The 17,300-nt window shown below is 41.8% G+C and overlaps 1 protein-coding gene across 1 annotated transcript in view; it reads right to left on the bottom strand.

Annotated features, from left to right (window-relative positions):
• The window catches only part of OPN5 (opsin 5), a 47,682-nt gene that overhangs the window by 8,786 nt on the left and 21,596 nt on the right, over positions 1–17,300 (bottom strand). Inside the window, exons 3-5 of the mRNA XM_054023586.1 lie at positions 7,256–7,375; positions 4,908–5,078; positions 2,997–3,331 (exon numbers count right to left, since the gene is read on the bottom strand). Coding sequence (XP_053879561.1) covers positions 2,997–3,331; positions 4,908–5,078; positions 7,256–7,375 — 626 coding nt within the window. The remainder of the gene's footprint in view (positions 1–2,996; positions 3,332–4,907; positions 5,079–7,255; positions 7,376–17,300) is intronic.

Here is a 17,300-nt window from a genome sequence, read left to right on the forward strand (position 1 = left end):
CTGAATTCCCAACGATGTTTTGGCTTTGTATACTATGTAGATACATGTTTATCAGAAGGAATTTTAAAAATATATTAGGAACAAACAAAATCTTGACAATAGTATTGGCCCGTGACTAGATGGAAGTGATAGAATTATCAATAGTAATGCAAAAAAGGCAGAAGTGTTCAATAAGAATTTCTATTTTGTATTTGAGGGGAAAGAGATTATATAGTCTCATCATATGGTGACGATAACACTCTTTCCATTACACTAGTATCTCTGGAGGAGGTTAAACAAGAGCTATGAAAGTTAGACATTTTTAAATCAGCAGGTCCAGATAACCGCATCCAATAGTTTTAAATAGCTGCCTGAGGAGTTCGCTGTACTGTTAATGTTGATTTACAGTAAGTCTTGGAGCATTAGGGAAGTTCCAGAAGACTGGAAGAAAGCTAATGTAAATGGGATGACTCGGGAAATTATAGGCCTGTCAGCCTGACATCAGTCCAGGGCAAAATAATGGAGTGACTGGTATGGGAATCAATTAATAAAGAATTAAAGGAGGGTAATGTAATTAATGTAAATCAGCATGGGTTTGTGGGAAACAGATCCTGTCAAACTAACTTTATATCTTTTTTTTTTTTTAATGAGATTAAAAGTTTGGTTGATAAAGGTAATGTTGACATAACATACTTAGACTTCTATATGGCATTTGACTTGGTACACACATTTTAATTGGAAAACTAGAAAGTTATAAAATTAACATGGAACACATTAAATGAATTTAAAACTGGCTAACTGATAGATCTGAAAATGTAATTGTGTAAATGGGGAATGATCATCAAGTGAATGTGTTTCTAGTGGGGTCCGCAGGGACCTACGCTATTTAACATTTTAATCAACGACCTAGAAGAAAACATAAAATCATCATTGATAAAGTTTCAGCTGAAACAAAAATTGGTGGAGTTGTAAATAATAAAGAGGAGAGTTCACTGATTGAGAGCAATCTGGATCTCTTGGTAAACTGGACACAAGCAAACTATATGTATTTTAATACAGCTAAATGTAAATGTATACATGTAGGAACAAAGAACGTAGGCCATACATACAGGATATGGGACTCTATCCTGGGAAGCAGTGACTCTGAAAAAGATGTGAGGATCGTGGTGGATAATCAGCTGAACATGAATAGAGTCCTGCGCAGATACAAAATTTGTATCCACATCGAATCCACGATCCGAAAAATGATCCACGGATATTGGCAGATATAAAGCGGATATCCGCAGATTTGCAGGGCTTTCGATATAAAATTTGGATCCGCATCCATCCACGATCCACAAAAATGGTCTGCGGATATCCACATCTGCATCCAGGGATGCGGATCTCTGTGGATATAAAGCGGATATCAGTGGATTTGCTGGGCTCTCAACATGAGCTTCCTGTGTGTCATCATGGCCAAAAGAGCTAGTGCAAGTCTGTAATGCATAAACAGGGGAATCTTAAGTATGAGTAGATATGTTATTTTACCTCTATATTTGGCACTGGTGCAACTGTGAGTGGAATACTGTGTCCAGTTCTGGTGTCTACAATTCAAGAAGGATGTTAATAAACTGGAGAGGATTCAGAGAAGAGCTGCATGAATGATTAAGGTATTGGAAAACAAGTCTTATAGTGATAGATTCAAGGAGCTCAAACTATTTAGCTTAACAAAAAGGTTAAGGGGTGACTTGATTACAATCTATAAGTATCTACATGGGGAACAAATATTTAATAATGAACTCTTCAGCCTAGCAGAGAAAGATGTAACCCAATCCAACGTCTGAAAGTTGAAGCTAGATACATTCAGCTGGCAATAAGACATGCGTTTTTAACGGTGAAGGTAATTAATCCCTGGAACAATTTGCCAAGGGTCGCGATGGATTCTCCATCGCTGACCATTTTTAAATCAGACAGGATGTTGTTCTAAAAGAGCTGCTCTAGGAATTATTTTGGGGACGTTCTTTGGCCAGAAGGTCAGACTAGGTGGCCCCTTATAATGGCCCCTTCTTGCCTTAGACTCTGTGAATCTATAAATCTATTATATGCATTGCAACCACTTGTTAATTTCAGTTCATTTCCAAACATGGAAAGAAAATAAATATGTAACTACTAGTCAGTGTGTTACAAGTCCCGTCCCTCCCCCCATATCCGAGCCACTGAAGATGTGATTCTATTTCTGGAAACTTTGTCTCTTTGTCTCAGGCTCTAGAGACTGATGGTTTTAGCGCTGGAGGTTCCCAGTTAAATCCTCCAGTGTCAGCCAAGCTCGTGGCTGACATGTTTGCCAAACAGAAAAAGGGTACAGTCAGATTGTCACACTACTATATTCCCAAGGTTCTGGGAGGGTTTCTTAAAAAAAGAACTGCAAAAATAAGGCCGGGGTAACCAAAAATTGTGACAACGGAGGCCATCTTGGCATTTTGTCCGGACCTTAATTTTTATAAAAAATGCATTGTGAATCTTAAAGAAATTCACATGATCACCACATTTTCTTGTACGTGTATCTTCTTTGATAGAAGAATACAAATTTTCCATAGTTTTATTTCACCAGTAATAAAAACCCGCTTTTCATCTATTTATTTTATGGCCCCCTTCACAGTGATACCTGAGTGCCTCACAAACATTTTTAAATTTATCTTCATGACCACACCTGTGAGGTAGGGAAGTATTATTATCCCCATTTTACGGATGGGGAAACTGAGGCACAGAACAATCAAATGATTGGTCCAAGGTTACACAGCTTCAGACTGGACCCCTCTCCGGGGTCTCATTTTAAGTGCCTTAATCACAACTCCATCCTCCCCTTCCTTCAACTGCGCCTTGCAGATACAGGGAGAGTAAGGGCTGCAACTAACATCGCAGGCAACCACAATCTTGTGCTTGTGACACATTAGAGCGTCACAAATATTCAGTACCAATTATAGGATCTATGGTTCTTCCCGCCTGGTTTTATGGTCTGACCGTTTTCTCCTACCTACCTTGGTCAATTTAATTTCCAGGACGTGATTGTTTTGAATCCTGGTGTCATAATGAGCAACTTCTTTGGCGGACGACTTGACTTTTGCAATGATTTTAACATAGGAAAACACAATCACTGCAGTTGGGAGCAAGAGGCAAAAGAAGAGAATATTCAGAATAAATGCCTGTCCAGCCACTGAAGCCTGAGCCAGCCACCAATCCAGAGTGCACGAGGTTCCAAATGGCTCGGGAGCATAGTTCCCAAAACCAGCAAATGGCACCGTAGCCCAAAACGTAGCGTAGGCCCAGATTATTGCCAGGCAGACAAAGGCATGATGTCTCTTAAGCCAGGTACCTGGAAGATAATTCAACAATTATAGTGGCAGATTATATATATTTGGCTAAAGACAACTTGAAATTCTATACCTGCAATTAAGAGCTAGTCAGACCATTTACGGCAAACCATTTCTTCGCTGCATTTGTCGCTGTATTATTGTTGTGAACCTCTCTTGGTTTAACTGAGAAAGGTATAGAAAGATGCAATGGCTGGAAGTTGAAACTAGATAAATTCAGACTGGAAATAAGATGTGTGGTTTTTTCCAGAGAGTTTAGCTAACTGTTGGAATAATGTACTTAGGGATGTAATGGATTCTACGACACTTGGGGTATGTCTACACTCCATCTGGGAGCATGCCTCCCAAGTAGACAGACTCATGCTAGCCTATGCAGAGCGTGGATGTTGCAGCATGACAACAGTGGCTTGGGCTAGCCACCTGGGCTCGGACCCAGGGGGTTGGGCAGAATTGGATATAGACAGCTAGACCAAGCCACCACGTGTAGCAACATCCATGCTGCTATTTTTAACATGTTAGCTCATGCAGAGCTAGTGCAAATCTGTCTGCCTGGGCTGAGAGGGCACACGGCCAGATGCAGTGAAGACATACCCCTGAAGTCTTTAAATCAAGACTGGTTGTATTCCTAAAAGTATGTTCTAGCTCAACCAGAAGTTATAGGCTTGATGGAGAAATTACTTGGTGAAATTCTATGGCCTATGGTATACAGGCGTCAAAGCAGATGATTATAATGGTCCTTTTTTACCTTAAAATCTATGTTTCTCAGTTACTACTCTCAGTACCATGGATTATTACAACTGAAATAATTATAAAAAATCTAAATTTACTAATTTACACTGTTCATATTATTTCTTTATTTCTCTTATTATAATATTTACTTGGACTATGAAAATAGATTAATCAAAGTAGTCAATTGTGTTCCTAATCCTGTTCACCTTCCTGGTGAACACCTTCAGTGCTGCAGTGTTTGGGTTGCAAACACTGCAAAAAATTGTTTCATAAATGAAATTTTTAAAAGCGCATGAAAGCATTTCCACTGAAACTAGATTTTGTAAACTAAATTACTGTTTGGGCCTAACCTGACCTATAGGGACTTTCCCACTGCTCTGTGGGATAGGTAGGATGACCATACATCCTTTTTCAGTGAGGACTGTCCCTTTTTTAAGCCCTGTCCTGGCCATCCCGACTTTGTTGGCAAAAGTGGGCATTTGTCCCATTTGCTCTTACTGACTTGATCAGTTGGCAACAGTAAACAGGACAAATGCCCACTTTTTCAAAAAAGTGGGGTGTGATGCAGAGGAATGTGCAGGGGGAGCAGTGATGCCAGTCATGCAGCGGGGGGCAGGGCTTGGGCAGGGGGCAGGCAGGCAGGGCTCAGGCCAGCCCCACGGGAAGGGCGGGGATGGCTTGGGCCAGCCCTGCACAATGTCCCGCTTTCCTTTTGGGAAATATGGTCACCCTAGGAATAGGGAACATGATTCTTATACATTTCAGCTTAATGCTTCTATACAAGTCTCCAGTGAGGATGGGGAAAGAAAATCGCTATATAGTGTCACTCAATGCAAATTTCCTTCTTACCGTAAGTTAAATGACAAATTTTCAGGTATCTATCCAGGCTGACAGCTGTCATGGTGATAAGGCTCCCACAGCCAAAGAAGAAGCCAGCCCATCCATACCAACGGCAGCCCAGCCAGCCAAACACCCATCGGTGAGAGAAGAAGGAAATTATACTAAATGGTTTTCCTACAACTACAAAGAGGGGAAACAATGGGTCATTGGAAAAGTTGATGCTGTCAAAATAATCTTTTAAAAAAAAAATCTGTACTCAAAATACAGGACACTGAGGGGAGATCAGTGATAATGTAGGCATCTTCAAACATAGGGTAGAGTGAGGTAATTGCCTTTTGCCCAGGAATAATATCAAACTTGTCAAATTTGCAAATATTTTCTGGTTGATTAAAATTGTATTTTTCAGTAAATAAACTATTCATCCGAACAATTTTGCCCTGTGCTAGTCACAGCATTACATAAGCATAAAAAGGCTGAACTAATCAAATTAATTATTTGTTGCAAAGTATTCACTCCATGTTAATTATAGGCCTTTTACACAAAGGTATAGGGAGATTGATTTGGTCAAGGGTCATACTCTATGTCTGGGAACGGGGACTAGAATTGGGAATAGAACCCAGAAGTCCTGATCGTAAAATGCTTGCTCTAATCACAATTCTAAACATACTGTGAGTTGCACACTACAGGCATGCATTATCCAGTAGATGGCATCAGAAATGAATGCATGTTTGCAAATGTCACCAGCAGGCTGATATTTCACTATTAAATGAGTTGGATTCACAGGGTATAATTGATGTATGAGACTGGAGTTGTTTCTTGCCTATCTGGAATTCGTTTGTTGCATTTCTAAGTGCTACAGATGGAAAACAGCTAATGAATCATTCTAGGGGGTTTATCTTGACACTAGAGCAGACATTTTTATGCTAACACTCTTAGAAACAAGCAAATCCCACAGCAGAGACTTATTTGTATATCCACAGGCTGATCACTCAGCCAGAAAACATGAGCTTTCACAGATCCTCAGACCCAATCATGCCATTTCCTGGAATGACAATGACTTTTCTGTAAGGGTATGTCCAGACTACCCGCCGTATCGGCGGGTAGTGATTGATTTATCGGGGATCGATATATCGCGTTTCGTTAAGACGCGATATATCGATCCCCGAACGCGCTTCCCGTCGACTCCGGAACTCCACCGGAGCGAGCGGCGATAGCAGAGTCGACAGGGGAGCCGTGGCCGTTGATCCCGCGCTGTGAGGATGGGAGGTAAGTCCGAATAAGATATGTCAACTTCAGCTACAGTATTCCCGTAGCTGAAGTTGCGTATCTTACATTGACACCCCCCCTACTGTAGACCAGACCTATGGTGTATTAACAAATGAGATATAACAGTACTGGGATCTAACAAAGTTTGGAGCCGCCTTTTCCTTTAAGCTATCATTTGTACCACACTGATGACACCCTGTGGTCAGTTGGGTGAATATCAGGTGTGGATTTCAGGTGGATGTCCTCAGGCTCCTGCAGTCCAAGCCATTTTTTTCAAAAGGGGTGTACAGTTCTTCTCCCCAGGTGTGTAAACCTCTCATGAGTGTAATGAGAATTGCACAAGCATCAGATTAAAAAATAAAGTATCACCAAGAGCTAGGTACCTCCACAGTGCTGCACAGTCTTCTAAAGGGTGTCTATTCTCACCCCTAAACATATTCAGATTGAGAGTTGGGCATATGGGTCTTTCCCTGGGTTGCTTCTTCTTTACAAATTGACATGGACAGTAGAGCATGGCTTTTTATAGGAAGGAAAAGAGGCGGTGTCCCAGTCTTAAAAGGGTAACTAGGTAAAAAATTATTAGATTTGAACATCTCAAAGCCCTCGACATTCCTGACCCCTCATTCTATGGGGTTTGTTCAGTATGTGGTTATATCCCTGATATATATAACATTTGGTAGAACTGAAATATAGCGTTCTTCAGCTGTTATGAAGGCTGTTTTGTATTGATCATGCCAAATTGTACAATGTGAGCTTCTGAGATTTGAACCTGCATGGGCCCTTTGCCTGATTCAAGATCGCTGGAATAGCTCATATTTCTCTTCATTTTCATTCTCTTTCCAGAGGATTTGTACCTCCCTAAAATTGCTCTGTTATACTCTTTCCGATCTTTTTTTAAATGTGGAAACAATGGAATAGAAACAGTATGGGCTGAGTTCTGTTATCACAAGCACACCCTGGGCTCCTACTGTCATATGGGGGGGTCCCATCTGCACAACGCAGAGTAGAATTTGGCCTCACATATCATGGCCAAAAAGAAATAAAAATAAAAAGGCAGGAAAACTAAAAGAAGAAATAAAACACTGAATTACCTGAAATCCCCAAGTCACACACGGCTAAATTGACAGTCATTATCTCAGCAGGTCTGAGCTTCTTCTTCCGTTTCAAGGACATATAAAGAACATAGCCATTCCCAAAAGTTGAAAGAACCCCTGTAATAAAAATATCAAAACAAACTGCACTTAAACAAAATTGCTGAGAAACGCTTCCCCACAATTCTTTGGCACAACAGTGTCATTATTTTCATTCTGAGCTTCACAGTTCCAGAGAGAGAGGTCAACAAACTAGAAGGAATTCAGAGAAGAGTAACAAAAATGCATACTGTCCAGGTGGGTGGGATTAGGGGACAATCACATGGAAGGCTGTAAATCAAAGAAACTGAAGAACTATGTGTGATAGTGCATTAAGAGTGACAGGTTGGAATTAGGTAAGGGAGAATTTAGATGCAACATCCACAAAAAGTGTTCTAACTGTGAGATAATAAGCTATGGAATAGTGAGGCATCATATCATTTAAATCTTGACAGAACAAAGTCCTGGAGATTGTAGTGCACTCAATCCAATCCCATTCTGGGAACTGCTGTGGTGGAAGGAAAAGTCATCCTCTGGGGGAGCGCAGGCGATATTTGAATTGCTTGTCTCCACTGCGGGTGATCTAAGGAAAAAAGCAGCTTTGATTTATAGCCAAGGGACTGTAAGAAAGTTATAAAAGACAAAAAGTGACTGCTACGTCACTGCCACCAAGCCCATTCAGCCAGCCAAACATAGGCTAGATATAAGTGGATGCCGCTCTTGTCTTGTTTTAAATTTCCAACGAGGACAAATTCAGCATGAAATGTGCCAAACATTGGTGTACAGTAGATGCCCCATATAAACTTGTTAGAAATTAATGTGAGTACAAAAATGGTGTAACTGGCTTTATTTATTTTTAATCTTGTCCCTCTGCAACTCACCACACCCCACCCCTCTTCTGAATCATAGCATCTGTCCTCCTCCCATTCCCCTACTGACTCCATTTCCCTTTCCTGGTTACCTGGACCCTCTACAGTTCCCACCAGAGAAAAACCAGTGTACCTCCCACCAAAGGAGAAAAGCAACGTCATGGACCATGGTAGCAACTAATAAGAGGATGTAACAAGGCATCTCAGTAAGCAATTTGAAACAACTTCAGTGGTGTAAAACTATACACAGTTTAATCCCAACCCCACCGCCCCAGGGATAAATCCACATTGACTTAACAGACAGTTTAAACACATTTTCCCCCCGTATACAATCATCCACAGCAGTAGACCTGCCTGCTCCACTTTTAGACCTCATTTTCTATTTCCACAGAGGATTTAGTTCCAAAACATGTGCGCACTGCTTCAGCTTTGGGTTTCCTGTTTCCATTTTTATTTGAACATAAAGATTCATTTCTGACATTCATAAAAAATACATAACAAGGAGCTTGATCATTATCCTATTTAAATCAATAAGATCTGGGCTGTGAACTCAACTAGAGTATATGAAGCCAATACGAGTAAGTCCAGGAGCATTAAAAATCATGTTAATTCATTTTTATATTGAGTTGAGCAGCTGAAGGGAGGTAAAAGGTAAAGATTGTGGTCAAAATTAAAGTGACCACAATCAAATGCTTAAAATATTTGAAAAAATGTAGTGAACATTATAGCATAAATAAATGTAGCAATTTAGAATACAGTTGTTCCAGTTATAGGGCTAGCTGCAGCTCTGTTCCCTTTCTGATTTCTCGAGGTACATCTCCGCATGGTTGGGTCTTGTGCTCTTACCTGCCTCAGGGTAGAATCACACGATTCCTCCACTCTCAGACTATGACCTGGGCTACAGTACGATGTGTATTAACTGTTCTTACCCTGCAGATCCGACTGAATTCTGGCACCTACGATTCTTCCCTTCAGGAGCCAGTGACCAGTGGTATATGGTGACCAATCAGCCTTTTTAAACAAAAGTATTGTTTATTTAGCAGTAGGATCAAAGCATAAGAGAAAAAGGATTTTAAAACAACAGTCTACATGTGTGTCTCTCTTACCTAAAGCCATCCCATCCCAGAATGAAGACCTAGAGCTCGTCTATACAGTGAGGTAATGCGCACTACGGGAGGGTGGGGGCGTGATTTGTAAAGTGCCCTAACTGGTCCAAGTAGACCCTGTAGGTATACTTTAACATCATGCTGTTTTTCTATGTTAAAGCACACTAGGGAAATTTTAGTGTACAACAGCAGAGTCTGCATGGACCTATTAATGCACAACACATTAGTACACTTTAGAAACCAGAACCCCCATACAGCTCATTATCCTGCCATGTAGACAAACCCCTAGCCTAACTTCTCCATACAACACCAGCAGGCTCCTGTACCTGTGTCTGAGTCTGGTCCCACCTCCACACCCTCCCACCCCCTTTGTCCCTGATCGACTGCCCTTCTTTAACCCCCCTCTGCCCAAGTCCTTTGCTCCCCTGCGTTTGGCAGGTCTTGGTCATTCCTCATTAAACCAGTTGAAGGCTGGTCAGAGACAGAGAGTCTCATCAAAGCTAATAGTTCTGCCATCATCCCTTAACAACTCGTAAGTGTTTGCTGATAGGAGGCTATCTTGAGCCGTTCTTCTCCTTCCTGCCTGCATCCAGAAAAATCTCTATTAACTTTAACCAATATAGTCATACACTAAATAACATCCCAATAACCAGGCTGTAAGGATCTGTGGACTACACCCTAGGTGTGCAGAGCATGGGTTAGCTGATGGTCCCACAATGCCACCAGGAAGTAATGAAGTGCTGTAGCCGGGGAGCACTGTGGAGAGTAAGCGCCACAGGAAGTACCGCCCAAAGGACCCAGAGTAATGGTACCCTGCAGCGTGCTGATTGGCCAAGTGCCCTATTTCACCCTGGAGGGTGGCCCAGGAAGTTGCCTGGGCAACGATATGGTTTTCAGGCTTGCTGGGACCCCAGATCTACCTCTGATCTCCGGTCTCCAGTTCTGGCCTGAATCTGATTCCAGCCTGGTACTGTCTCTGACCCCAGCCTGACTATGACCCTGACTTTTCTAGTGATTCCTCCAAACCCTGCTCACCGACTACTGCCCCGATGTGTGGACCCCAGTCCAGCTGCGATCTCTAAGCCAGACTGCCTACGCCCTGGTCCCTTATACAGGCCAACATATATTACTCATAAATTATCACAGGGCAGCTCCAAATCCATCACAATCACCTAGGAAAGAAAGAGAGGAATGGAAAAGACCCTAGCTAGAGCTGTGTGAATAACTGATTTTGGGAGGGGTTCTTCTGGCCATACAGAAAAAATAATAATTTTGGGTTGACCCTAAACAAAATTTCTGGTGAACCCCCAAAATTCTCTCTCTCACTCTCTCTCTCTCTCTCACACACACACACACACATACACACAAACCCTTTTGTTAAAAATAAAATTGAAATAAATTTCAAAATGAAAAGTCAAAATGTTTCCGTTTCAAAATCTTCAATTAAATATTTCAGCTTTTTTTGGAACACTTGGTTGGTTGGTTTTTCACACAAAATTCACTCAGTTTGACACTGTCACAGGGTAACTGGTGAGCCCAATTCAGACAATGGGTCTGGGATACATCTGGGACTATAAAAGGCCATCAGAGGACAGGAAGTGAGAGGTGGAAGGGAGTGATGGGGACAGGAAAGGATGCCACACCAGAGTGGAGCTAACACCTGTGGTGGTTCCCTGGAGCAAGGGGACAGATGCTCAGGGAAGCCGCTCTGGGTCGACTGCTCCAGGAAGGGAGCATAGCTGACTAGACCTGGGAAGCTGTCATGAGCAGAAGCCCCAGAGAATCCTGGGAGGGGTGGCACTGAAGCTAGGGTTGCCAGGCATCCATTTTTTAACTGGAACACCCAGTTGAAAAAGGATCCTGGCAGCTCTGATCAGAACGGCTGACCGGGCCATTAAAAGTTCAGTTGGTGTGGGACTGGCAGGCTCCCTACCCGGCTTTGTGCATCTCCCAGGAAGTGGCTGGCACTTCCCTCTGGCTCCTAGGCAGAGGGGTGACCTCGGGGTTCTGCGCACTGCCTCCACCCTGAGCACTGGCTCCGCAGCTCCCATTGGCCAATGGGAGCTGTGGGGGCGTCGCCTGCAGGCAGGGGCAGTGCGCCCTGGCCACCTCTCCACCTAGGAGCCGGAGAGACATGCTTTCTGGGAGCCACCTGTGGTAAGTGCTGCCAAGAGCCTTCACTCCTCACCCCACCTCCTGCACCCCAACCCACTGCCCCAGCCCTGAGCCCCCTCCTGCAACTCAAATTGCTCATCCCCAGCTCCACCCCAGAGCCCACCCCCCCATGCACTCCAAACCCCTCAGCCCCAGTCCAGAGCACTCTCCTGCACTCCAGATCTCTCATCCCCAGCCCCATCCCAGAGCCCACACCCCAGGATGCAGCCCTCATCCCCTCCCACACCCCAACCCCCTGCTCCTGCCCGGTGAAAATGAGCAAGTGAGTGAGGGTGTGGGAGAGCAAGCGACGGACGGAGGGATGGAGTGAGCGGGGGCGGGGCCTTAGAGAAAAGGCAGGGCGGGGCATGGCCTTGGTGAAGGGGTGGGGCAAGGGTGTTCGGATTTCCGTGATTAGAAAGTTGGCAACCCTATCTGAGGCCTGAAAGAAAAGAGGTGAGTTCGAAGACTGTTTTCTATTGGTTTACTTGCCTTTTTAAGAGAATAAACCTTCTTAAAGGAGACTGGGCAAGGCAGCTAGTGTTTGGAAGCCCAGCAGAAGCCCTGCCCTGCAACAGACATGAATTTGCAAATGTTTCAGATGTCCTGAATTTGGATTTTTCACTGAAAAAAGTTTCAGCTGAACATTTTCACCCAACTGTAACCTTAACAGAAATGTCAGACAGTACAAAAAATACTCATTTCTCATTGATTCCAGAGGAGTTATTCACAATGGGAAATGACACAGGATTAGAACACTTAGAGTATACAACGATTGAAGCATTGAAATCTGTTTTAGCTCATTGTGGTTAACTCTAGGGTTAAAACACCAACAAACAGAACTTAAAACACATCAGTTCTTATCTTCACTGTGCGTTTTACATTTTATTAGTAAACATACCTTCCAGATTAGAACTTGGCAACATTTTTCAGACAAATGGTTTAGTCACCAAAAAAAATGCACTTTCAGTCGACCCGAAACTGTTCATGGAATGGACACAAATTCATGGAATAATTTAGACTAAAATGAAGTTTTCAGATTAGCGAAGTCCCAGGCATGTAATTTAATCCCTCATAATAACAATGAAGAGTGAGTGAGTGAGACTATAGCCTGATGGCTACAGCACTCTTCTAGTCTAAGAACATAAAAATGGCCATACTGGGTCAGACCAATGGCCCAACTAACCTAGTATCCTGTCTTCTGACAGTGGCTGCTGCCAGATGTTTCAGAGGGAATGGACAGAACAGGGCAATTACTGAGTGAGAGATGCAAGCTCAAGTCCTTGCTCCATTGGCTATTTAATTATTATATAAAGTGGAACAGCTTCAAATAGGAAAAAAATTGCAAGGACTCTACCCAAGAGTATCACATAATCTAACGACTAGGGCACTGTCCTGCAATATGGGAGACCCAACTTCATCTCTCATCTCACAGAGGTGAGAATTGAACCGTGGTGTCCAAACATCCCAGGTGAGTATCCTAACCACTAGGCTAAGGGTTATAAAGAAGGGCACTTCAGCTTCCTTCTCCATCAGTGCCTTAAAAAAATCCATTTTGGGTTAAATGAAATATGTTTCATTAGACCAAAAATAGGATGGTTTTTTTGATTCACTGAAATTTTTCATAGTTTTTTGGATTTGGTTTGATCCAAACCAAAATATTTTTTTTAATTCTTCAGAACTGCCAGTGAACTGAAAAAGCAGTTATTTGCACAGCTCTGTTCCATATAATCCCCCAGTTAAGTACCTGATGCTATTTCAGTGATATATAAGTCCTTGTGAGACAGAAGGCATCCCCTTCCTCACAGTTCATTAAACATCCTTGTGCAGATGCCCACTATCTACACCATTTGGAGCCTTACTGTAAATAGTTAAATTGTTAATCTAATGCAGACAATAAATCTTCCCATTCTCTTTATCCTTTAATCCTTGCTAGCCTCATTTCTCATGTGGATGTGTATGCAACTATAATGATGAAATTCATTGTTCTGGCTCAGTCACAAAGACCTATATCTCTGAAATAACATCAGGTACTTAATATCAGATGAGAGGAAGTCCTTCACGCTAAGAAGTTCCTAGAGGGTGGTTCCACTTTCAATGGCATTTCACTCAGCATTTTGTTGTGAACTTCACATCTACTTTGTTGTGTACAACTGTCATAAGACAGTATCTGGGATTTGCTCAGTGAGGGAGAACTTGTACTATTCATAATGGCTATTATTGTCTCTCTCTGCTCACCAACTGGGGACTCACAGAGCCTTGGCTTGGAGCTGCCACTCTACCGTCACCCTAACTCCACTTATATTGACACTGTGGGGTAAGTGATTCCTTAAAGGGGAAGCCTCTCCTCACTATCTGGCCTTTCAGAGACCTGGTCTACCCATCTAGATTGCCCTAACTGGACATCCTGTGAAAGAAAATCATGAAAGAAGAAACCTAGTGTATCGGTGTCAGAAAACCACAAACAAATTCTACAAACTTGTGCCATTTTCATGAAAGAGGCACAAAGAGTTTAGCAGTCCTCCACCGTAGAAATAGCAAAGTCTACCAGACCATAAATAGTTTTGTGTACCCAAAGTGTCTCCATTCAATCCCAGAATACAGCACCTCCTGCTGCAAGGAATTATAATCCTGTTTCATCAACAGGATCACTCACATCTGGAATGGCTTCATGGGCCGCTGCAGATAACAAGCCAGTCACAGAACCAGAATCACATTGCCCTTCTGCCAAGATTTTAGCCCATTCAAACAAACAGAAGCCATGGAGACACCAACAGGAATCGGGATCACCATCCTGATTCTGATTCCTGCCTCTCCTACATGGTAGAAGAGTAGAAAATAACAGAGATCCTAATAATAGAGACTATCAACATCTCCTTTATGGAGCAGAATTTGACGCACTCCCTAAACATACAATAGTCCCACCAAAACTAAAGAGACCATTGACTGATGCTAGAGACCTTGCAAAATATTATTCTTTATCTAGCCCCCATTTTCTAAGTAATCTGATTGAAAAGCTAGCAAAATGCAAGTAGTCTCCAATGCCACCTGTGAACTACCCATTTCCTCTCAGAGAACTCATGACCTCCCATGATAGCTATGTTCAACAAGAACAAAGAAACCATCATCCAACCAGGGAACAGGGGTGCTGGAACAATTTTTATAGTGGGGGTGCTGAGAGACATTGGACCAAACTGTAACCCCTGCATATGATGGAAACCCCTGCAAGCCAGGGAGGTGGGAACACCCAGCACCTAGTCCCAGCACCTATGCTGGGGAGGCTCCTGAATGAATGAGACAGAACTCTGACAGGAGTTGGACCCTAGACTATGGAACTCAAGATCATAATAGATCTGAATGATCATGAAACTAACCACTTTCAGAATTGAAGGCAAATCTAATTTCTTTCATTTCCTTTTTCCCAGTCATGACATCCAGCTGTCATCATTGCCCTGTAGTTCTGTAACAATAATTATGTTATAATTATATATGTAAGCTGGGGAATGGTGGGGAACTTTCCTGGCTTCTGCTTTGGGCTATTTAGGTACCTGACTATGTGAACTAGTATTCAGAGGTGCTGAACACCTGCAATTCTAGTTGAAGTCAATGACGACTGTGGGTGCTCAGCACCTCTGAAAGCCAGGCGACTTACTAGATGCCTAGCTATGGATTTAGGTGCCTACATTTAGGTACTTAAATTTCAAAATTGTTCAAAATATTATGGGACTTGGGTGACCAATAACAGGTCTCGAATAGAGGATTCCAGACAACTAAACTCAAGTGACTTCTCATTATTAGCAGTACACAAACAACCCAGAGGCCAAAATGTGTTTGTATGTCAAATAGTTTTATTTACTTCAAACTATGACAATTCTCAAACAGGGAAAGGGCTAAATTCAGCAGATGCATTTTTTCACAATGAACAATTTGTATGTGTTTACTAAACACTTTTCAAGAAAGATAAAATCTTAAAAACCACTATGAAGTATTGTATAAGTTATAATGCAATTATATAAGGCAGTGGCTCTCTACCTCTGAGAGAGCTAGTTGGTTGCATGGTACGGATTCTCTTTCTTCGCAACTGGTAAATTGTATTAAAAGCACTACATTGTTTTAAACAATTTTTAGCTGTCTTAATATTTCTTTTATATGTAAGCAACTGTTGCAATTGCTGTGAGGACATTGTGTGAAAGTGAAGGAGAAAAGCGGCAGTCTAATGGTGAATGAGAAGGGAGGTCGGTCTCTAGGATATGCCTATCAAGATGTGGTCTACACTATGAACAAGTGAAACTCCTGATTTAACACTTTCATAATTGGGCAAAGATCATCTAATCAGAAAACACACTCATCTACAAGCAAAATCATTATAATTTGACAAATTGTATGTCAAATATAGTGAGGCGGGCAATATGGTTTTTATTTATGCGTACACGTCACCCCATATACCAACATTGCTATTAACAGAAACACAGGGATTGCCATTCTAGATCAGAACATTGATCCATCTAGCGCAGTATACTGTCCCTGATAATGGCCAGTAACAGATGTTTCAGAGGATTTACTTTAATGCTTCAGAAGCCGTTTGTACTGTAAACTAATGGACAAGATAATAGGTTGCCTTGCTGTTTACCAATCACTATTCAATATGCTTTACCCAATTGTTGACATTTAAATAATCATTACTCTAATCTGAGTTAGTACACACTGCCGTTAAGATACTATAGTTTAAACCTCAGAGATATTCTTTCTACACCTGGGCAAAATTTTTCGGACAAATAGTATATTCGCCAGAAAATGCAATCTTGGGCTGATGAAAACTATTCACAAATTCAGGTCAAATTTGGTAAATAGTTTCAGTTGAAATATTTTCCCGAAAAAAGTCAAAATGCTTTGTTTTGATTTTGACTTTTTATTAAAAAAAAGAAAATAAAGAAAATAAAATTCTGAAATGAAGGGAGATTTTTTTAGATGAAAAATCACAACGTTCCACTCTGGTAATGTTGAAATGGAATGTTTCAACATCACCAAAGTGCTTCATTTCAATGTTTTTCTAAGCCAAGTTTTGTAGAAATCCACACGTTCCCATGAAATGTTTCAATTACAACAAAACAGCATTTTTCAAGGGAAGACTTATGTCAGAAATGTTCTGGCCAGCTGTAGGTTCTATGGGCAAATTTAAAGAAATCCCCTTTGTAGGTTTTTAGAACAAGATCAGGGCCTTCAGGCACTATCATAATCCAAGCAACCCTCCTCTGGCACTGCCAAAGACAGCACCAGCAACCCTTCTGAGGGACTGAGATTTCAGCCAGAAGATTTACTTACTCACAGATCCCTCTTAACTGAACCAACGATAGCTTCCCCTCTTCCACGTCTGCAAAGTTGTACTCTGCAATGTGCTGGGGATATGCACTTTCTATTTAAGTTTGGGGGCAAATTATGGGAGGAGGGAGGCTTATGTCTTTATAGTCCTTATTTTTGTTTTGAAAGTACTAATATACCATGGGAAAAGACACCACAAAGCGGTGCACAGGGAAATGGCTGGCATGAGAAACAAAGACTTGCTCAGAATGATTTATTAGAGTGAATTTGGTGGAACATCCTTAAATTATTATCTTCCACATAAACATGGACACATGAGAAGCTGTGTATTTTAATACAAACAAAAGTCTACTGCAGTCTCCTATGATGACGAGCTAACCAGATCAGCTACAACAAAACCAGGTTCACTCAAACCTTGAATTAAATCAAAACCATTTTTATACTGTACAAAAATTTTGTTGAGGAACCCTTCCCGTGGTCTCCAGACAAAAGGAGATAAGGATAACCTGGCATGGCTCCTTTCATGATCTTTGTGAGCCCCGCAATCTCTCTGTAATA

This window comes from Malaclemys terrapin, chromosome 3 (assembly GCF_027887155.1).
Source record: "Malaclemys terrapin pileata isolate rMalTer1 chromosome 3, rMalTer1.hap1, whole genome shotgun sequence".
In the NCBI taxonomy this organism is placed as follows: domain Eukaryota; kingdom Metazoa; phylum Chordata; order Testudines; family Emydidae; genus Malaclemys; species Malaclemys terrapin.